The sequence below is a fragment of the Pan paniscus genome, chromosome 21 (genome assembly GCF_029289425.2).
Source record: "Pan paniscus chromosome 21, NHGRI_mPanPan1-v2.0_pri, whole genome shotgun sequence".
In the NCBI taxonomy this organism is placed as follows: Eukaryota; Metazoa; Chordata; class Mammalia; order Primates; family Hominidae; genus Pan; species Pan paniscus.
This window is the reverse complement of record NC_073270.2, coordinates 4,771,481-4,794,146: the sequence shown is the minus strand read 5'-3', so window position 1 is coordinate 4,794,146 and position 22,666 is coordinate 4,771,481. Positions and strand designations below refer to the sequence as shown.

Here is a 22,666-nt window from a genome sequence, read left to right as displayed (position 1 = left end):
GAAAAGACTTGGAGGATTCTTAAATGTACATTACTAAGTGAAGGAAGTCAATCTGAAAAGGCTACATATACAGGATGAATCCAACTACACAACATTCTGGAAAAGGCAAAACTATGAAAGCAGTAAAAGGATCAATGGTTGCTAGGGGCTGAGGGGAGGGAAGGATGAATAGGTGCAGAGAGGACTGTTAGGGCAGTGAAACTCTTCTGTATGATACTATAATGGTAGATGCATGTCACTGAAAATACATCCAAACCTATAGAATGTACCACCCCAAGAGTGAACCCTAATGTAAACTATGGACTCTGGTGATAGTGACATGTCAATGAAGGTCCATTAGTTGTAACAAATGACCACTCTGGTGCCCAGTGTTGGTGATAAGGGAGGCTGTGCATGTGTGGGGACAGGGAGTAAATGAGAACTCTCTGTACCCTCTGCTCAGTTTTACTGTGAACCTAAAATTGCACTAAACAAATAAAGTATATTTAAGAAAACGGTCACGGCCACTTCAATTGCAGTAATAAACATACAGAGACTTGGTTAACGGGTCACAGAGTATTGAATCTGACAAACACGGTTAACTGCATTACAATAAAATATAGGAATAATTGTTTAAAAGAAAAGATTGAGGCCAGGCATGGTGGCTCACACCTGTAATCTCAGCACTTTGGGAGGCCAATATGGGTGGATCACCTGAGGTAAGGAGTTCGAGACCAGCCTGGCCAACACGGTGAAACCCTGTCTCTACTAAAGATACAAAAATTAGCCATGCATGGTGGCACATGCTTGTAATCCCAGCTACTTGGGAGGCTGAGGCGGTAGAATTGCTTGAACCCAAGAGGCAGAGGTTGCAGTGAGCCAAGATTGCACCACTGCACTCCAGCCTGAGCAACAGAGTGAGACTCCATCTCAAAAAAAAAAAAGAAAGAAAAAGAAAAGAAAACATTGAGCCCTGGGGGGATGCTGGACAGTGCGCAGCACCACAGGGCTAGAAAAAAACACCCTGCCCTATAGAAGACACGATGATCCAATCCCATCCCAGGGCTCACCACCCTCCCAATCAGTGACCCACATACATGCAGGCCAGTTCCTGCCTTAAAACCTGTGACTTCATGCCAGTCAGTCGTGGTGGCTCACGCCTATAATCCCGGTACTTTGAGAGGCCACGGCGGGCGGATCACAAGGTCAGGAGATGTAGACCAACCTGGCTAACACGGTGAAACCTCGTCTCTACTAAAAATAGAAAAACTTAACCGGGCGTGGTGGCAGGCGCCTGTAGTCCCAGCTACTTGGGAGGCTGAGGCAGAATGGCGTGAATCTGGGAGGTGGAGCTTGCAATGAGCCGAGATTGCGCCACTGCACTCCAGCCTGGGCAACAGAGCGAGACTCCGCCTAAAACAAAACAAAACAAAACAAAACCTGTGACTTCTTCCTCCCTCCAGGTAAGCTCTCTTCTCTGGGCTCTACTGCCCTCCTGTCATCATCTGTTGTCCCAGGAGTGTTTGTGGAGGTACACTGGTAACACTACTAGCTGCTCAAAGTCTCTAGTTCTCTCAAGAAGCTGAGGGATATGTGGTTTGGCCAGGGTTCCTGGGGCAGGGAGAAGAAAGGGAGGAGGCTTGGAGAGGGAGGCAAGTTTGCTTCCATAGCCATCTCACTTTTAGTTCTAAATCCTGGCTCCTTCACTTGGCCTTCGTCACTGAAGTGCCCCTTCTTCCTTTGGGTGTTTAAAGCACTTGTGAGCAGCAATTCAGGGATGCTCAAACCATTGCTGCTTTGCAGTCATCTGCAGTCACCTGGCCTTAGCTCTGTCTCTCCTGGAACTCTGGGGTCATTCTGTATCCTGCATTGCACCCAGCAGAGCATCAGGCCCAAGGGAGGCTCGATAAATATATGGTGAGCATAAACTGTGGTGGAAACCCAGCCCAAGGGGCTGGGGCAGAAGTGTGAAGTGTGGGAAGGGTGCTGGGCAAGCTCATCTGGTTAAGAAAACCCTGGTCCAGCTGGACAGGAACTGGAGCTCAGCAGCCCCAGGGTGTGGTCTCAGTCTCTACTATTCTCTTGTCCATCAGTTTGCCCCACCTCATGAGAACCAGGCCACCAGCCACGCCTAACCTCAACTTCCCACAGCTCCCAGGGGAGCAGAGTCTCAACCTCTTCCTTAAGTTCCGTTTGAAAAAAAGGCAGAAAGAATTCAGATCAGTAAGCTTGAGCCTTTCCATAGAGGACAAAATGGCCTGTTCCCTGAGAACATAGCCAATCCACCAGGACCGCCAGCCTGGGGTGAGGGGTGGGCCAGGAGAACAGAATGTATAGGGAAGGGGTGTCCCTACTAGAGGCCTGTGGGACATTTCCACTGGTGGGACTTGGCCACACACACAGAGTAACATCCCTTTAGGTCTTCACGGTCAAGGTGGTTTGTGGCACCATAAAATGGAAAAGGTGGCCTCATCCCAATTATGTTGACAGTGGAGGTAGAAGGCCTGGCATGGCTGGTGGCCTTGGCCATGGACTTGGAAGGGCTAATCATCAGTGCTGCCTCCAAAGTGGGTGTAGTTGGGTCCATCCTGGATGCTAAAGGGCAACTGATGGATGGCAAGCATGAGAGCTGAGCACCTAGGAGGCTCGTTCTGCCAAGAAAGCCTCACCTTCCTTGGTAACAGGAAGATCATGAAAATCAATGTTAACTGAAGTGGTTCCCCCCCCCCCCAACTGAGTAAGTTTAAACCTTCACTAGAAGCTGCTGATTGAAGACCTCCTAACCACCGGCTTTTGGTACCCCACCCATATCCCTTTGGGACTCAACATGGTGCAGGTAGGCCCAGCTCCACATTGTCTGAAGGCTTTTTCTCAGGGGCAGAAAGAGCCAGGGAATGTATGCACCCTGGGATCAACCTGTAACCACTGACTAGAGGCAGTAGGCAAACACCCACAGCTGCCACCTCTCAGGTGAGGTAACTTCTCAGAGGCAACTGCTGTGTGCAGCCCCCTAGAGGCACTCAGCTCCCTACCATAGTCCTAATAGGCTTGACAAGCATTCACGAGGACTGTGTCCCCTTCCTGCTTCCCGGGATCACCACCCACCCCACATAAACCACTCGCACCAATTCTTAGCCCAAGCACTGCTTCTCAGACGGCTCTGCCACAGACACCTGCCACCTGTGATATATACTTTGGTGGAGAAATGTGTGCCACCATCCAAAGGAGGCCTCTAAGGAGACAGAGGTGAGGTGGGGATGAGAGATGGAGGCATCCCAAGAAGCCTCCTAGGGGGATCCTTGACCACGAAAGCTCAGACACGCAGCTCTGGGGCCATCCAGAGAGGCACTCACTCATAGGAGCAGGATGCACGCATCAAACTCACAGAAAGAGGGTAAAATCACATAGCCAGTGCTTTTAATTCAAAACGAAAAATATGTCATCCAGGCTAGACTGCTCACATTCATCTGACAGCAACTTCTCTCCCTGCAGATGAGGGAAGGCTGTGATGACTTTATCTCGAGCCTGCCTGGTGGGCATGGGCTTGTCACAAAAGGAGCTGCAGAATCCTGCTGCTGATTGGCAGATGCATTTCTGAACTCAGCGGGGGCTGGACACTGAGCAGGACCTTGTTGATAATACTGCCTAAGTGGGCACAAAGCCAGGGGCTGGGGCCTGCCAGCATGCAGGCACAGCTCCTCCACCCTCAGGGGAGTCTGAGACCCCTTTTGTGTTTCGATGACTGTGGGTGTTTTTTTTTTTTTTGAGACGGAGTCTCCCTCTGTTGCCCAGGCTGGAGTGTAGTGGCACACTCTCGGCTCACTGCAAACTCTGCCTCCCAGGTTCAAGTGATTCCCATGCCTCAGCCCCCTGAGCAGCTAGGATTACAGGCGGGCCCCCTACACCCAGCTAATTTTTGTATTTTTAGTAGAGATGGGGTTTCACTATGTTGGCCAGGCTGGTCTTGAACTCCCGACCTGAGGTGGTCCAACCGCCTCAGCCTCCCAAAGTGCTGGGATTACAGGCGTGAGCCACCGCGCCTGGCCTTGACTGTGGGTTTGGAAGAAGTGTGGGCTGAGCTCCAGGCAGCTCCTCACCCTAGCACTAGCAGCTGGCAGGGATGGAGGAAGGTGGGTTCAAGGACAAGCGTGGCTGCCGCACTGCAGTGGTCTAAGTAGCACAGCAGCTCTAGGCTCAGCAAGTTCTGTGGTTCCACTAACCTGAGGATAGGCAGGACCTCCTCCACCCTCTGCCCAGCTCTCTTTCTGCAGGCTTGTGTCACCCACTTGTCCTGGTATAGCAGCACATCAGAGCTGCTGGGTAGGAGGTAGATGCCAAGCTTCATCTGGCTGTGTGTCTACCCTCTGCCTGCCCTCAGAAGCACCATCCCAACGAGGAATCAGCGGGGCCAAGCGGCACTGAATTCCTTCTCCAGGCCTTGGACAAACTGGTCGTTGAGGAAAAGCAGCTGACCATGTGGCAGGAAGCGGGTGAGGATGCCCTCAATGCGGTCAGCCCGCAGCAGAAGGCTGGTGCTGGGTGCCAGCAGCCGGAGGTGGTCAAGGAGGAGGCGTGTCAGCAGCCGGAGCGTGCCCTCAGCCAGTAGCAGGTTCTCATGGGCATCCAGCACCAGGGCAAAGCCTAACGAGAGCACGCCCAGCCACACCACCGTCCGTGGCTCCTGGAAAGGGTTCTCTGCTGCCAGGCGGAAAGCCCCGCGTGGGGCCTCGTGCAGCGGCACTTGCTCATCTGAGGATTGCGGCTGCAGGTCCATGGGGGGCCGGCCAGATGCCTGCTGCTGCAGCCGACACATTGACTCTACCTGCCTGGGGAGAGTAGGCAGGTCAGGGTGGTGGGCTCACACACCAACTCTGTCATCCTCATGATCAACCCTGGTGCTGGGAGCTACCATCATCCCCATATCTCAAGTGAGAAAACTGAGGCCTAGAGAGACTAAGTGATCTGCCCAGGGCCACAGAATCAGGAAGTGTGAGCCTCCAGGTCCTGAACCACTTTATTCCATGTGGCCAAGAGGGCAGGTTTTCAACCCAGCTCCCTGGGCTGAAAAAGGGCACCAGAAGAAGATCCTGCCCTCACCTGCTTCACAGAGGCCTTCTCCACATAAAGGAAAGGGAAGCGGCTTGGCTGGGTGCGGTGGCTCAAGCCTGTAATCCCAGCACTTTGGGAGGCCGAGGCGGGCGGATCACGAGGTCAGGAGATCGAGACCATCCTGGCTAACATAGTGAAACCCCATCTCTACTAAAAATATTTTAAAAAATTAGCCAGGCGTGGTGGCGGGCGCCTGTAGTCCCAGCTACTCGGGAGGCTGAGGCAGGAGAATGGCATGAACCCAGGAGGCGGAGGTTGCAGTGCGCCAAGATTGTGCCACTGCACTCCAGCCTGGGCAACAGAGCAAGATTCCATCTCAAAAAAAGGAAAGGGATGAGGCAGAAAATAAACGCCATCACCCAACATGGGCAGTCCAATCTCCACCCTACCCTGCAACCCTCTCCAAATATGAAAGAAAGACCTTCCATTGGACCAACAAGGCTTCTTAGAAGCTCCCTTTGATCTTTCCTGAATCACCTTCCAGTCTGAGCCACGCACAGGCTGGTTTTAAAGGCATGTATTTGGTTTTCTGAGCTACAGGGAGGGGAAGGAGAATAAGAACAAGGGAAAGGCAGGAGTTGGCAGAAGGTTGCCCCAGAGTGGTGCTACCCCACCCAGAATGCGGAGGTCCAGGAGGCTCCAGCACCTACCAGTTCTGGCTGGGTCTGAGAGGGGAAGAGCCAAGGCTAGCCACCCTAGTCTGGAACAGTATATTCCAAACTGTGATCTGGATCCCTGGCTTTCTGGAGTCCTCACGTACCACATCCTCTCTCTTCGTTAGAGATTCATAAAGTCTACAGGCACACTAAAGGCCCTGTTAAGTACTGCACTGAAAAGCATGTTTAATCTGTACTGTCTGCCTGCCTACTCTCAAATCTTAGTTCTGCTACTTTCTAGCTATGTAACCTTGGACAGGTTAAATTCCTCAAACACTCTGTACCTCAGTTTACTCATCTATAAGGTGGAGATAATAACTATACCTACCTCAAAAGACTATTATGAGGATTAAATGAGTTAATATATATAAGATGTTCAGAATATAAATGCTTAGCACTTACAGGCTGAACAAATGCTAATTATACTAATAATGATAACAGAATTATTATTTATTTAACCCTTTTCACGTAACACTTATGAAAAGCTGTGGAAGACTCTCTGGGAAATGCTTCTCTAAAACTTCCTCTCTGCTTCTTAGTCCTCCTATTTCTCTGCGTCCCCACTCCCCGAAAATACCTATTACAATCAGGTACGTGTTCAATGAAGGCCTGGGGCTGGGCTGTGTGGTTACCTGGCCACAGCTAAAATCTGTTCCTTCCGGAGAAGCCTGTCCCTCTCGGCACCATGCGGCCGTGGGTCATCAGGTGACTTCTCAGCACCAAAGACGCAGGAGTACAGCACTCGGCAAAGGCCCGTGTCCTCAGTATTCGGGGCCCTCAAGGTGTGAATGAGGAAGGCGTGGACCATGGCTCCAGGGTGGGTGCTACAGGGAAGCCAGAGACATTGGTAAGGTGAGAGTGAACCCCAGCAGGAGAGGCGACCACAGGAAGGGGCTGACCTGGCAGTGTCTGGGAGTGTATCCAGAGGCCAGTGAGGCTGGACACTTTGAATAACAGCATCTGAACAACATCACATAACAGAATCCAGTGATAAAAAATCTCAGACATATATAAGCAGAATAGACATAAACTAAAAAAAAAAAAAAAAAAAAAAAAGAAAAACAAACAAACCAAAAAAAAAAATCTCAGACCACCCTAAACCTAGTTCTACAAAACAACAGGAATCTTCAAAAGCGTCAAGGTCATGAGGTCATGGAAAACCTGAGGAGCTGCTCCAGACCGAAGGAGACTGAAGATACCAGATAGCTGAATGCAACGTATACTCCTGGATCGGGTCCTGGACCAAGGAAAGGGTAATTTGGGCCAGTTGTGGTGACTCACGCCTGTAATCCCAGCACCTTGGGAGGTCTAGGTGGGCGGATCACTTGAGGTCAGGAGTTCCAGACCAGCCTGCCAACATGGTGAAACCTCATCTCTACTAAAAATAAATTAGCCGGGCATGGTGGCGCATGGTTGTAACCCCAGCTACTTGAGAGGCTGAAGCCACAGAATCGCTTGAACCCGGGAGGGGAGGCTGCAGTGAGCCGAGATCGCACCACTGCACTTCAGCCTGGGCGACAGAGGGAAACTCTGTCTCAAAAAAAAAGAAAGAAAAACAAAAGGATAATTTCCATAAAGGGCATTATTAGGACACTAATAAAAACTTTAAAAACATTTCAATATGGACTATGGGTCAGAAAAAGTCTTGACCAATGTCACCCGATTTTGAATGCAGGAGCTCGTCCTTGTTTTTAGAAAATAAACACGGATGTGCCTCTAAATATAGAGGAAACAGGATTTCATATCTGCAACTAACTCACATGGTCCAGGGAAGAAAAAAGGCAGAGAGAAAAAACAGAGGAAATAATAAGGTAAATGGGGTAAAAGAGGTTACAACTTGTGAATCTCATCAAAGTGCATACAGGAGTTACCTGAAACTGTTTCAAAATAGAAACTAAATAATAGCAACGGTTATCTGGCTGGCTCAGTGGCCTGCCCGGGGGTTGAAAGGCGGCGGGTACACAGTCAGTGGGTATCTGTAGCTAAGGCTAAACAGACCGTCAGTTTAAACTGGTCAAATAGCAGGTTCGCAAAGGCACTTCGAGAACCGGAGCCCAGCACCCAATTGCTGACCTCCGCAACCCTCCAGCCGCCAGCAGAGCGCGTCATCACTCCGCGCCGCCGCGTCCCCCCTCTACTAAAGAAATGGTAGCGGTCAAGACAGCTTACATCACTGCCTCCGTAACCTTGAGGCGCAATGCACTTCGGGGGTTGTAGTTTCTTACTCCAGTCAGCCAGGCCTAAATGGGGCACCCCGCCCTGAATGTGTTGCCCCTGCAGCTCCGGTCCGCTGTCGTCGAGGCGTCGCCTCAGCCTTCCGTCCGGGCCCGCGGACTGCCAACAAGCGCTCCCCTCCGTGGCAGGAGAGCAATGGCGGCTGCGCGGCCCGTGGGCGCCTGCGCACGTCGGTCGCGGGCGCGCGCGCCAGCTGACGCCATCGGGTTGGGCGGAGCGCTCACGTCCAGCGCGTTGTTGCAGCGGCCAGGTGCGGGCGGCATATCCCGATGCTTGGACCCTCGGCGTGGGCTGACCTTGCAGTCAAAACCCTCCGGCCCCGAGCTGCCGGCAGGGACCATGCTGGTCACTCTCGCTGCGGGCTCGAAGCGTCCCCCGCTCGTTGCCCTAGACCAGCGGAGCTCCAGGCTGCCGACCCCGGCGGCCGCGAGGGGGCGCCGCGGCTCGGAGCACGGAGTCTGCGGAAAAGGCCGGGGCCTAGTTGTCCCCGGAGGGCGGGGCGCGTCGCCTGCGGCCTTAGGAGGCTCCGGGGCGGGCGGCGGGTGGACCCAGGCCGGGCCGCGCAGCTACGGGCTGCGGCTGAGTTCTTATCTAGCCAACATGCGTGAGAATCACTGGGGCACCAGTTCAAATGTACATTCCTGGGCTGTACCCCCGGAAATTATGACTTTGGAGGGAAATATGTGTATTTAGGCACATGGGTATTTTGCGCGGATTTTAAATACAAATATGTGTATTTTGCGCAGATTCTGAATTTGTGGGTTCCTGCAGCGGGTTACTGCTGGCACTCGGTTCGGCGCAGAACGATTCGAACGCTGCTTCCGGACTCTCAGTGTGTGTCCCTGGCAGATCTGTCAATTTCATTGGGCCCCAGTAAAACCTTGTAGAGTGTCGCCCAGGGCGAACGCTTAGTAGGGCTGACCAGCAAGCCCCCTTCTTGACTGGAGGCCATCAAAACAACAGGGAAGAGGTATATACCTTAAACCTGAAAGGGGCACTCTGGCACTAACCCCTATAGAGCCTTACGTAAAAGCCCCAACTTGGAGGCTTGGCCCATTGGTGTTTGGGGGCCCCACAAGGCCTGCCTGGGCCTCACTGCCTGACTTGCATGTGTTCCTCCAGCCACCACCACCACTACCACCCCCACTGCGACCATGAAGCTGCACCTCCTTTACCTCTTGGCATGTGAATGGCTTCAGCCTTGTCCCCCAAATGTGCCTCGGAGCCTCCCCCACTGACTGTTCCCCCAGCCTAGAATTCCCTTTCCTGGCTTTTTTTTTTTTTTTTTTTTTGCAGCCTCGCTGCCCCCTCCCATCAAAATGCTCCTGCCTCAGCCCCCCAAGTAGCTGGGACTATAGGCAGGCAACACATCCAGCTAATTTAAATTTTTTGTAGAGTTAGCGTCTCACTGTATTGCCCAGGCTGGTCTCAAACTCTGGGCTCAAGTGATCCTCCCGCTTCTCCCCCACAAATTGCTAGGATTACAGGCGTGAGTCTCCACGCCTGGCCTTTCCTGTCCTTTTAATTGACCTTGTAGATATATACTCAGACAAAATGGGAGGAAGCCTTCCTGCTCAGGCTGCCCGTTGGCATTCAGCTGCGGCCTTTGCACCCCTGTGAATCAGGTCTCGCCAATAGTGCTGATGGCTTCCATCTCCACTCCCCAGGGCCATGCACAACGCAGGACTGGAGCCGGCTTGAACACGCTCTTTGGTGACAAGAAAGGAGAACAGGGTAGGGTGGCCCAGGCAGGGATCCTAGAGCCAGCACCCCCTGAGAAAGTGCACTCTGGGCCCCTTAAGCCATAGGACCCAGGATAGGTTAGGAGGTGACTGAAGGGAAGCTGCAGGTGGCCAGGGCCTGGCCAAAGCATGTGACAACACATAAATGTGTGTGCAGGTGTTGTGGCAAGCCCAGAGACTGTGGGGCCTCAGCTACGAGGCTGGGGAGTGATGTTGGCACAGCTCCTGGTCCGCAGTCCCTATTGCTCTCAGCCAGGGCTGGTGTCTGCCAGCTGATTACAGCAGAGAGCTAGCAAGGAGAGGGCTCTGGTTGCTGGGGGCCACCTGGCATCTGGAACACAGTTTCCCAGCCTCTGTCCACTCCTCAGGCAGTGAGTCAACACCAAGTTTCTGACCACTAGAGGGCTGGCCTCATGTGAGGTGTGTGGAGGAGACAGCTGTGGGAGGCTGGCTTGAGCTACTACTCCCAGAGGACAGTGGGAGACCCAGATGGAGTGACAGCATGGAGAGCTTCCTCAGCGTACTGGGAGTGGGGGTTTTGCTTGATGGTTTTGCTGGAGGCTGCTTGTGGGTGTGCCCTGGGAGATCCCTTTTCCCTGGCCACTGGGCTCTCCTGGGTCCAACCCATGCTTCTGAGAGTCTGTTCTGGGTACATTGGGAATGTCTATGCCTGCTAGCTCAGACATCAACTAAAACAGCAAGCCCAGCAGTGACTACTCATGCTGACCTCACTGCTCCATGACCCAGCAGCGCCACTCTTGATGTGTACCTGAGTGAAGTAAGGGCTGTTGTTCACCAAAAGACACAAATAGAATATTCATAGTATCTTTGCTCTTTTTTTTTTTTTTTTTTTGAGATGGAGTCTTGCTCTTGTCACCCAGGCTGGAGTGCAGTGGCACGATCTCGGCTCACTGCAACCTTTGCCTCCTGGATTCAAGCGATTCTCCTGCCTTAGCCTCCCGAGTAGCTGGGGTTACAGGCACCCGCCACCACGTCTGTCTAATTTTTGTATTTTCATTAGAGACGGGGTTTCGCCATGTTGGCCAGGCTGGTCTCGAACTCCTGGCCTCATGAACTCCTGCCCGCCTTGGCCTCCCAAAGTGCTGGGATTACAGGCATGAGCCACCACCCCTGGCCAGTATCTTTACTCTTAATTGTCCCAAACTGGAAACTACCCAAATATCCATCAGTTATGGAATGATGGATAAATTGTGGTATACTCGTACAGTGGAATAGTATAGGGCAATGGAAAAGAACAACTACTGATACACAACATGAGTGACTCTCACAGACACAATGTTCAGTGAAAGAAGCCAGTCATAGAAGTGTACATGCCATGTGACTCCATTAACATAAAAGGTCCAAATCTAGGCAAGCCATGCTGCACTGTTACAAGTCAGAATGGTGGTTATCCTAGGGAGGCAATGACTGGAGAGGCATGGAGCTTTAGGAGATGGTCACATTCCGAGTCTTGATCTGGGTGGTGATTACGTGAGTATATTCTCTTTGTAAGTATTAACCAAGCTGGACACTTAAGATACATGCACTTTTCTATATACTAAATTCAATTAAAACCTAAACAATGGCTGTGACAATTCCACTAAAACGATTTTACTTTGAAGTCTGCCTTTAAACTGGAAGATAAGAATGGGATAGCCGGGCGCAGTGGCTCACGCTTGTAATCCCAGCACTTTGGGAGGCCGAGGAGGGTGGATCACGAGGTCAGGAGATCGAGACCACGGTGAAACCCCGTCTCTACTAAAAATACAAAAAATTAGCCGGGCATGGTGGCGGGCGCCTGTAGTCCCAGCTACTCGGAGAGGCTGAGGCAGGAGAATGGTGTGAACCCGGGAGGAGGAGCTTGCAGTGAGCCGAGATCGCGCCACTGCCCTCCAGCCTGGGTGACAGAGCGAGACTCGTCTCAAAAAAAAAAAAAAAAAAAGGAATGTGATAGAATCCTTCCCCTGCCCCAAGGCTTGAATTCTGGCAGGGTTGAGGTTTTTAGCATGAGAAGAAATTTAGAGCATAGCCTTTCATTTAACAGATAACTAAGTGGGCTCAGAGATGCTCCCTGATGTGGCCAGTGTCTCACAGCATGGTGCCAAGTGGAAGGCACCGGGGACATGAGCTCTGCTCCCTGGAGCAGCCACCATGGAAGTAAGAGAGGTCAGGGGAGGACTGTACGTGGAGGGAGGACTTGAACAAGATCGCAGAGGATGGAGATGGCCTAAAAGTGAGAACACACCATTCATTTGTGTGCTCATCCACTCATTCTGCTGGGAAAATCCTCTGGGTGCTTAGAGTTCCCATCAGGCTCTGTGCAGACAGGTGCAATGGCCAAGGCAAGTAGGAGTCAAGATGGCCAACAGATTCAGAAGTGGGGAGGACTCTGGAGGAGCAATCTGGCAAGACTGTGTGGAGGAGGGAGCATCTGAACTGGGCTTTCTGGAGAGGTAGGAGTTCAGTAGCTGCAGATGGCAGGAAGGGCATTCTGGATATAAGGACTAGATCAGAGCAAATACAAAGGGTGAAAAGAAGCCAGCCTTCCCAGACTCAGGGTCCCCTGGCCCTCCTTTATTTAGAGGACATGAGTCCAATCAGAAATGCATCTGCATCCTCCCCAGCCGGTGGGGCACTGTAGGAGCCACCTGGGTGAGGCCTCAGGAAAGTCATTGTTTTCCAAATAAGGGGGGCAGACTCAGTGCCATTCTCTGACTTTTTGTGACCCCAGGGCCAAAAGCTGTGTGCTGAGAACAGTGAGGCAGGAAGGAGCCTCAGCCCCAGAGATGCTGCAGAGTCTACTTGTTGAGTGAGGTGTACAGACATTTATGTGGTTAAACCGCTGAGTGGGATTTCTGTTACATGCAACTTAACGCCCTCCTAAGTGAGGCAGCATGTGAAGTGGACAGGGTAGAGCCTGGCACCTAGTAGGCACTCTATACATCAATAAATGTTGACAACCGTTAATCCAGCGGCAGACAGGGGAAGGTATCAGAGAGGACTTGATCAGCACCAGAAAAAACAGGTGGGGTAGCTCAGAGGTGAGGGGGGACCAGCAGGACATCCTGTGGTTGCCAGACCTGCCCTGAAGACGAAACAGAAGAGTCTGAGTGTGCTGCGGCCATGTGTGTGCATGTTCATGTGTGTGAGGCTTTTTATTTTATTTTTTAGATAGTCTTGCTCTGTCCCCCAAGCTGGAGTGCAATGGCGTGATCTTGGTTCACTGCAACCTCTGCCTCCCCGGTTCAAGCGATTCTCCTGCCTTAGCCTCCTGAGTAGCTGGGATTACAGGCACCTGCCACCACACCCAGCTAATTTTTATAATTTTAGTATAGATGAGGTTTCACCATGTTGGCCAGGCTGGTCTCGAACTCCTGACCTCAAGTGATCCACTCGCCTTGGCCCCCCAAATCGCTGGGATTACAGGCATGAGCCACTGTGCCCAGCCGTGTGTGAGGCTTTTACAGGGGTTAGCCCAGGGCTTGTGGCAGAGCTGGGCACCCAGTGGCTGCAGATGTGGGATTGTGTGTTTGTGTGTGCCAGAGAAAATGAAAAGGAAGAAAGATAAAATAAAGCACTACCAAAAAAAAAAAAAAAAAAAAAAAAAAACCTAGAGAAGCTTGAAGGCAACAGGTGGCTGGATTTGTGACCCAGCCCACCTACCTAGAGGGGCCACGTCTCCCTCATTCTTTCCCTTCCCCTCCCTCTGACTGTGGGCAGAGGCGCCCATCGCCACACCCCCCAACCCTGCTTTTCTCAGTGGTCCTCCAAGTTGGGGGGTTGCCCACAGCCACTCCCTGCCTCCTCACATTGGCCCCTTTCCCACCTTCCCACCCGCCTGCCTTCCACTTTCTATTCACATAGGGTGGGGCCTGCCCCCACAATAGAGGCAGCCGGGCTTGCCTTTTTGTTTGTTTTTTTTTTTTTTTTTTTTTTTTTTCTTTTTTATTGATCATTCTTGGGTGTTTCTCGCAGAGGGGGATTTGGCAGGGTCACAGGACAATAGTGGAGGGAAGGTCAGCAGATAAACAAGTGAACAAAGTTCTCTGGTTTTCCTAGGCAGAGGACCCTGTGGCCTTCCGCAGTGTTTGTGTCCCTGGGTACTTGAGATTAAGGAGTGGTGATGACTCTTAACGAACATGCTGCCTTCAAGCATCTGTTTAACAAAGCACATCTTGCACCGCCCTTAATCCATTCAACCCTGAGTGGATACAGCACATGTTTCAGAGAGCACAGGGTTGGGGGTAAGGTCACAGATCAACAGGATCCCAAGGCAGAAGAATTTTTCTTAGTACAGAACAAAATGAAAAGTCTCCCATGTCTACCTCTTTCTACACAGACACAGCAACCATCCGATTTCTCAATCTTTTCCCCACCTTTCCCCCCTTTCTATTCCACAAAACCGCCATTGTCTTCATGGCCCGTTCTCAATGAGCTGTTGAGTACACCTCCCAGATGGGGTGGTGGCCGGGCAGAGGAGCTCCTCACTTCCCAGTAGGGGCGGCCGGGCAGAAGCGCCCCTCACCTCCCGGACGGGGCAGCTGGCCGGGCGGGGGGCTGACCCCCCCCACCTCCCTCCCGGACGGGGCGGCTGGCCGGGCAGAGGGGCTCCTCACTTCCCAGTAGGGGCGGCCGGGCAGAGGCGCCCCTCACCTCCCGGACAGGGCGGCTGGCCGGGCGGGGGGCTGATCCCCCCACCTCCCTCCCGGACGGGGTGGCTGGCCGGGCGGGGGGCTGACCCCCCCACCTCCCTCCCGGACGGGGCGGCTGGCCGGGCGGGGGGCTGACCCCCCACCTCCCTCCCGGACGGGGCGGCTGGCCGGGCGGGGGGCTGACCCCCCCACCTCCCTCCCGGACGGGGCGGCTGGCCGGGCGGGGGGCTGACCCCCCCCACCTCCCTCCCGGACGGGGCGGCTGGCCGGGCGGGGGGCTGACCCCCCCACCTCCCTCCCGGACGGGGCGGCTGGCCGGGCGGGGGGCTGACCCCCCCACCTCCCTCCCGGACGGGGCGGCTGGCCGGGCGGGGGGCTGACCCCCCCACCTCCCTCCCGGACGGGGCGGCTGGCCGGGCAGAGGGGCTCCTCACTTCCCAGAAGGGGCGGCCAGGCAGAGGCGCCCCTCACCTCCCGGATGGGGCGGCTGGCCAGGCGGGGGGCTAACCCCCCCACCTCCCTCCCGGACGGGGCGGCTGGCCGGGCCGGGGGCTGACCCCCCCCACCTCCCTCCCAGACAGAGCGGCTGGCCGGGCAGAGGGGCTCCTCACTTCCCAGAAGGGGCGGCCGGGCAGAGGCGCCCCTCACCTCCCGGATGGGGCGGCTGGCCAGGCGGGGGGCTAACCCCCCCACCTCCCTCCCGGACGGGGCGGCTGGCCGGGCCGGGGGCTGACCCCCCCACCTCCCTCCCAGACAGAGCGGCTGGCCGGGCAGAGGGGCTCCTCACTTCCCAGTAGGGGCGGCTGGGCAGAGGCACCCCTCGCCTCCCGGACGGGGCGGCTGGCCAGGCGGGGGGCTGACCCCCCCACCTCCCTCCCGGACGAGGCGGCTGGCCGGGCAGAGGGGCTCCTTACTTCCCGGTAGGGGCGGCCGGGCAGAGGTGCCCCTCACCTCCCGGACGGGGCGGCTGGCCGGGTGGGGGGCTGACCCCCCCACCTCCCTCCCAGACGAGGAGGGAGGACGCTCCTCACTTCTCAGACAGGGTGGCTGCCGGGCGGAGGGGCTCCTCACTTCTCAGACGGGGCGGTTGCCAGGCAGAGGGTCTCCTCACTTCTCAGACAGGGCGGCCGGGCAGAGACACTCCTCACATCCCGGACGGGGCGGCAGGGCAGAGGTGCTCCCCACATCTCAGACGATGGGCGGCCGGGCAGAGACGCTCCTCACTTCCCAGATGTGATGGCGGCCGGGAAGAGGCGCTCCTCACTTCCTAGATGGGATGGCGGCCGGGCAGAGACGCTCCTCACTTTCCAGACTGGGCAGCCAGGCAGAGGGGCTCCTCACATCCCAGACGATGGGCAGTCAGGCGGAGACGCTCCTCACTTCCCAGACGGGGTGGCTGCCAGGCAGAGGCTGCAATCTCGGCACTTAGGGAGGCCAAGGCAGGCGGCTGGGAGGTGGTTGTAGCGAGCCGAGATCACGCCACTGCACTCCAGCCTGGGCGCCATTGAGCACTGAGTTAACGAGACTCCGTCTGCAATCCCGGCACCTCGGGAGGCCGAGGCTGGCGGATCACTCGCGGTTAGGAGCTGGAGACCAGCCCAGCCGACACATCGAAACCCCGTCTCCACCAAAAAAATACGAAAACCAGTCAGGCGTGGCGGCGCACGCCTGCAATCGCGGGCACTCGGCAGGCTGAGGCAGGAGAATCCTTTGTTTGTTTTTTGAGGCAGGGTCTCTTTCTGACCCCTAGGCTGGAGTGCAATGGCGCAGTCCCGGCTCACTGCAACCTCAACTTCCTGGACTCAAGCAATACTCCTGCCTCAGTCTCCTGAATAGCTGGGACTACAGTTGCACCCCACAACACCTGGCTAGTTTTAAAAAAAATTTTGCCGGGCGCGGTGGCTCACGCCTGTAATCCCAGCTCTTTGGGAGGCCGAGGCGGGCGGATTACAAGGTCAGGAAATCGAGAACACGGTGAAACCCCGTCCCTACTAAAAATACAAAAACTTAGCCGGGCGCGGTGGCGGGCGCCTGTAGTCCCAGCTATTTGGGAGGCTGAGGCAGAAGAATGGCGTGAACCTAGGAGGCGGAGCTTGCAGTGAGCCGAGATTGCGCCACTGCACTCCAGCCTGGGCGACAGACCGAGACTCTGTCTCAAAAAAAAAAAAAAAATTTACAGAGACAAAGTCTCGCTATGTTGCCTAGGCTGGTCTCAAACTCCTGACCTCAAGTAATCCTCCAGCCTTGGCCTCCCAAAGTGCTGGGATTACAGGTGAGCCACCACGCCCAGCCAGGGCTTGCCTTTTGGAGCTCCACTGGTGCCCAGCTGGAAACTCATTGATGTGGTTTATTTATTTATTTATTTATTTTTGCGATGGAGTCTTGTTATGTTGCCCAGGATGGAGTGTAGTGGCTATTCACAAACATGATGATCACGATGATAGCGCCCTACGGCTTTGAACTCCTGGGCTCAAGCTATCCTCCTACCTCACTTTGTCTAGTAGCTGGGACTAGGCACTTACCACCATACCCAGCCACATTGATGATCTTTACAGAAACTGAGACTTCAAGCTAGACCAGCAACCACCTATTTCTGGATGTGGGGAGAGCAATTAGGTAGAATCTGCTAGCCCCAGGCAGTGGAAATTTTTTTTTTTTTTTTTTTTTTTTTGAGACAGGGTCTTTCTCTGTCGCCCACGCTGGAGTGCAATGGCGTGATTTTGGCTCACTGCAACCTCTGTTTCCTGGGCTTGAGCCAACTTTGCACCTCAGCCTTCAGAGTAGCTGGGACCACAGGCACGTGCCACTATGTCTGGCTAATTTTTGTATTTTTTGTAGAGACGGGGTTTCACCGTGTTGCTCAGCTGGTCTCAAACTCCTGAACTAAAGGGATCTGTCCGCCTTGGCCTCCCAAAGTGCTGGGATTATAGGCGTGAGCCACTGTGCCCAGCCAGCAGTGGATTTTTTAATGCCTCTCTGATAAGAGTGTTTAGTCATTTCTCAAAGATCAAAGCAGGAAACTAAGAAGAAAAGGGAATATGCTTTTCTGCAAATCAAGGTGGACTGAAATTCGGTGGATTATGGCTGCCCTAGAATAAAGGAGGCCAAAGTCGGGCAATGTCTGTCTCTTCCTTTCTTCTACCTCCCTGGGCCCTCTCAGACACAGCAGCACTCTGTGTTGGGAGCCTCCCATTGGGCACTCAGACAGCTCTCCCATCTTCTGTCTCCACCAAACCTCCATTGGCAGCTTCCTAACTGCTACCTGTACTGCTGCATAGGCTGCTGCTTCCTACACACCACAGCTGGGCTTTGCTTATTTTGTTACAGACAGGGTCTTGCTCTATTGCCCAGGCTGGAGCAAGCAAAGTGGTGCAATCCTAGCTCAGCAGCCTGAACTCCTGGGCTCCAGTGATCCTCCCACTTCAGCCTCCCAAGTAGCTGGAATTACAGGCACGTGCTACACCCAGCTAATTTTTAAATCATTTCTTTGTACAGACAGGGTGTTGCTTTGTTGCCCAGGCTGGTCACCAACCCCTGGGCTCAGGCAATCCACCCGTTTTGGCCTCCCTGTTACCGGTAGGAGCCACTGCAACCTGCCAAGCTGGGCTTTTCTCCTGTGACCCATCACCCAGAATCTTGTCCATGTGCAGAAAGAAAAGGAAACCTTCAGACTGGCTCCTTTAATTAAATGTTTTCAGGCATGTCCTTTTAACCTTTCTGATCTCCTGTCAATCCCTACATTGGCTCTAAGCAATAATGGCCATAGCAGCCTCTTGTATGGCACTTGCTGTAGATGTCCTTGTTTTTTTTTTTTTTTTTTTTTTTTTGAGACAGAGTCTTGCTCTGTCACCCAGGCTGGAGTGCAGTGGGACGATCTCGGCTCACTGCAAGCTCTGCCTCCTGGGTTCACGCCATTCTCCTGCCTCAGCCTCCCGAGTAGCTGGGACTACAGGCGCCCACGACCACACCCGGCTAATTTTTTTGTATTTTTAGTAGAGACGGCGTTTCACTGCGTTAGCCAGGATGGTCCCGATCTCCTGACCTCGTGATCCGCCCGCCTCGGCCTCCCAAAGAGCTGGGATTACAGGCGTGAGCCCCCACGCCCGGCCGCCCTTGTTCTTTTTTGAAACAGAATCTTCCTATGTTGCCCAGGCTGGTCTCCAACTCCTGGCTTTAAGTGGTCTTCTCAGCTTGGCCTCCCAAAGCACCGGGATGACAGGCATGAGCCACTGCACCCGATCAGCAGGCCCTGTTCTGAGTGCTTTGCACACATCAGCTCATTTGATCTAATCCACAGCCCTGTGAAGTAGGAGCTTTATTATTCCCATTTTACACATGAGGAAATAGAGGCCCAGTGGGATTCAGCAACTATTCTGATGTGACACATGTGTCCTTGGAGGTGTACATATCAGTAGATTTCAGCCTCTACTGAAATCTTCTACTGAAGCCTTCTACTCCCCTTGTGTTTCCCTGTCTCCCCCTGTCCTCTTGTAGTCATCCCAAGGGCTGGCTTAGCCCTCTTCTCCTGGAGCTCTGGAAGGCCATAGCATCCCTGCAAACCCATCCCTGCTCATCCTCCATGACCCAACCCTGAGAGCTCCCTGCCCGCCCTATGCTTGGATGACCTCCTTCCCCAGTGCTCCCAATCCTGACCCAGGAGGCACCCTCCCCTCAGCCATCCTTCAGGAACATAGTCTTGGCTGGGCCCCAGGAGGACCAGGCCATGTGTGATTTGTCCTTTCAAACAGCCGCACTGCCTGCAGGGCTGACAGCCAGGAGGCCCCACGAGGCAGAGGAGGCCCAGCCACGTGAGGCCCCTCCCTTCCTGCTGCCCCAGGCCCCGCTGACTCAGAGCCTGGCACTCCTCCCAGGGTTCTGCGTGCCAGTAAGCGCTGGGTGGGGCCAAGGCAACCCTCGCTGCGCCCCTTGGCACCCACACAGACTCCTCCTGTGTGGGGAGGGTGGGAACGCTTCTTACCTTCTGTCCCATAATCAACTGTCTTCTTTGAACAATAGATTGTGAATAATTTCACATCCCGGAACATTCTCTCTCCAGGCATGATTTTCGTGGCTGCAAAACAGCGGCTTCTCCATCATTACGCAACTGGCCTCTCTGATCGTTTCCAGATTGCTCTCGGCCATGCACCTCCTTGTCTAAACTCCGTTCTGCACCACCAGCAGTATCATGGCCTGGGGAGAAGGGGCTGTGTGCTCCATTCCAGGATCAAGACTTTGTAGAAATCATGTTTTCTAGATGGTTGTGGGCTGCTGTCAGCAGAAGGACTCAAGGCAATTAACATACAGCTAATGAACTCCAAAGAGGCGCTTTGATTTTTGAAGAATCTGACTTGAGAACAAATCAAGACTAAGACTAATATAGCCTCATCTTTCAACATAGGAGAGTCGGAAAACAGGCTGAGTCTGCGACACCCAAATGCCTGCCACCACCACATCCCGGTATGTCGGTTCAGCACTTGACAGCTAACAGATCTCTTTGCTAGATACAGCAATCACATTTTCTGGTTAAGGGAGTGAAATTAACATTTACCTTTTTTTTTTTTTTTTGAGACGGAGTCTCGCTCTGTGTCCCAGGCTAGAGTGCAGTGGCGTGATCTCGGCTCACTGCAAGCTCTGCCTCCTGGGTTCACGCCATTCTCCTGCCTCAGCCTCCCGAGTAGCTGGGACTACAGGCGCCCACCACCACGCCTAGCTATTTATTTTTTTGTCTTTTTAGTAGAGGTGGGGTTTCACCGTGTTAGCCAGGATGGTCTCGATCTCCTGACCTGGTGATCTGCCCACCTAGGCCTCCCAAAGTGCTGGGATTACAGGCGTGAGCCACCGTGCCTGGCCTTTTGTTTTTGTTTTTGTTTTTTTTGGAGACAGAGTCTCACTGTGTCGCCCAGGCTGGAGTGCAGTGGAGCAATCTCGGCTCACTGCAAACTTCCCCTCCTGGGTTCAAGGGATTCTTGAGCCTCAGCCTCCTGAGTAGCTAGGACTACAGGCGTGCGCCACCACATCAGGCTAATTTTTGTATTTTTAGTAGAGATGGGGTTTCACCATGTTGGCCAGGCTGGTCTTGAATTCCTGGCATCAAGTGATCTGCCCGCCTCGGCCTCCCAAAGTGCTGGGATTACAGGCGTGAGCCACCGCGCCCAGCAACATTTACCAATTTTGATGAGAATGTGGAACACTAGAACTCTGGGACGCTGTGGGTGGGAAGGTAAGGTGGTGCAAGGACCTTGGACAACTATGTGGAAAATACTAAAGTTAAATGTACACACGGTAACCCAGCACTCCACTCCTGGGTATGTTTCCAGCAGTTTGTAACAGGCCCAAATAATCCATCGAGGATAGGATGAATATGTTCTATATCACAACTGTGGCGGGGGTTATACAACTGTATATATTTCCCCAAACTCACAGAACTGTACACTCAAAAGGGGAAATTTTAGCACTGACTTTGGCAGCACATATAATAAAAAAGGGAAGACTTAATTTTACTGCATGTAAGTTTTTCTTTTTAATTTTGAAACAAGCCAGGAGCACTGGCTCATGCCTGTAATCCCAGCACTTTGGGAGGCCAAGGCAGGAGGATTGCTTGAGCTCAGGAATTCAAGTCCAGCCTGGACAACACGGCAAGATCCTGTCTCTACAAAAAAAAAAAGAAAAGAAAAGAAAAATTAGCTGAGTGTGTTGGCACGTACCTGTGGTCCCAGCTACTCGGGAGGCTAAGATGGGAGGATCACTTGAGCCCAGAACGTCAAGCCTGCAGCGAGCCACGTTTGTGCCACCGCACTCCAGCCTCAGCAACAAAATGAGACCCTGTCTCAAAAAAAAAAAAAGAAAAGAAAAAAGAAAAAAAAATTCAGCCTGGGCAACATGGTGAAACCTCATCTCTATAAAAAAAAAATACAAAAAATATTAGCTGTGGTGGCATGCACTGATAGTCCCAGCTACTGGGGAGGCTGAAGTGGGAGGATCGCTTGAGCCTGGAAGGTGGAGGTTGCAGTGAGCCGAGATCACGCCACCACACTCCAGCCTAAGCAATAGAGCAAGACCTCGTCTTGAAAGAAATAAGTAAATAAATAATATATATATATATATATATTTTTTTTTTTTTGAGAAGGAGTTTCACTCTTGTTGCCCAGGCTGGAGTGCAATGGTGCGATCTCGGCTCACTGCAACCTCCACCTCCCAGGTTCAAGTGATTCTCCTGTCTTAGCCTCCCAAGTAGCTGGGATTACAGGCATGCGCCACCACACACGGCTAATTTTGTATTTTTAGTAGAGACAGGGATTCACCATGTTGGTCAGGCTGGTCACGAACTCCTGACCTTAGGTGATCTGCCTGCCTTGGCCTCCCAAAATGCTGGGATTATAGGCGTGAGCCACCGTGCCTGGCCATAAATATTTTTTAAAAGATAAGAGAAAGAGAGCCGGGCGTGGTAACTCACGCCCGTAATCCCAACACTTTGGGAGGCCAAGGTGAGTGGATCATGAGGTCAGGAGTTCGAGACCAGCCTGGCCAACATTGTGAAACCCCATCTCTACTAAAAATACAAAAAATTAGCTGGGTGTGGTGGTGGGCGCTTATAATCTCAGGTACTTGGGAGGCTGAGGCAGGAGAATTGCTTGAATCCGGGAGTTGGAGGTTGCAGTGAGCCGAGATCATGCCATTGCACTCCAGCCCAGGCGACAGTGTGAGACTCCGTCTCAAAAAAAAAAAAAAAATTAGCTGGGTGTGGTGGCAGGGGCCTGTAATCCCAGCTAATTGGGAGGCTGAGGCAGGAGAATCGCTTGAACCTGGAAGGTGGAGGGTGCAGTGGACTGAGATCGTGCCATTGCACTCCAGCCTGGGCAACAAGAGCAAAACTCCATCTCAAAAAAAAAAAAAAAAGAAGAAGAAAGAGAGTAGGGGTATATTCATACAGTGGAATAGTATGCAGCAATGAAGAAGAGACAAACTCCTGCTACACAGGACAAAATAATGAATCTCAAAATCATTGTGCTGGGTGAAAGAAGCCAGACAAAAGAGTACTCACTGTATAATTTCATTTATAGGAAGCTCATGAACAGATAAAACTAAATTACTGTGACAGAGGTCAAAATAGTAGTTACCTCTGGAGTGGGGGTAACCCGGAGGGAGCCTCCTGAATTGATGGAGATGTCCTACATCTTGAGCTTTGTGGTGGTCCCTTGGGTCTACACTCCATGCTGAAGATCTGTGCCCTTGATGAAATGTCAATTATTCCTCAATTTTAAAAGAAAACCTTAATTTGTAAAATTGTCATGGC

General features: G+C 53.1%; 1 protein-coding gene and 1 long non-coding RNA gene across 3 annotated transcripts; both read right to left on the bottom strand.

The window, feature by feature from the left end:
* Positions 1 to 3,374: 3,374 nt before the first annotated feature.
* Positions 3,375 to 8,536, bottom strand: AP5S1 (adaptor related protein complex 5 subunit sigma 1). Of its 2 annotated transcripts, none has more exons than XM_055104726.2 (3): positions 7,914 to 8,536; positions 6,377 to 6,568; positions 3,375 to 4,805 (listed from the first exon to the last, which is right to left on the bottom strand). In XM_055104726.2, the coding sequence occupies exons 2-3, from the start codon at positions 6,550 to 6,552 to the stop codon at positions 4,379 to 4,381; spliced, it is 603 nt and encodes a 200-aa protein (XP_054960701.1). In that variant the 5' UTR covers positions 6,553 to 6,568; positions 7,914 to 8,536; the 3' UTR covers positions 3,375 to 4,378. The 2 variants fall into 2 exon arrangements, with proteins under 2 accessions (XP_054960701.1, XP_054960702.1); XM_055104727.2 differs by having other exon boundaries at positions 7,970 to 8,344.
* A 9,636-nt stretch (positions 8,537 to 18,172) lies between these two features.
* Positions 18,173 to 21,543, bottom strand: LOC134729690 (uncharacterized). The gene is made up of 2 exons (XR_010110995.1): positions 21,078 to 21,543; positions 18,173 to 19,563 (listed from the first exon to the last, which is right to left on the bottom strand). It is a non-coding gene; the product is annotated as an uncharacterized LOC134729690 (long non-coding RNA).
* Positions 21,544 to 22,666: the final 1,123 nt, after the last annotated feature.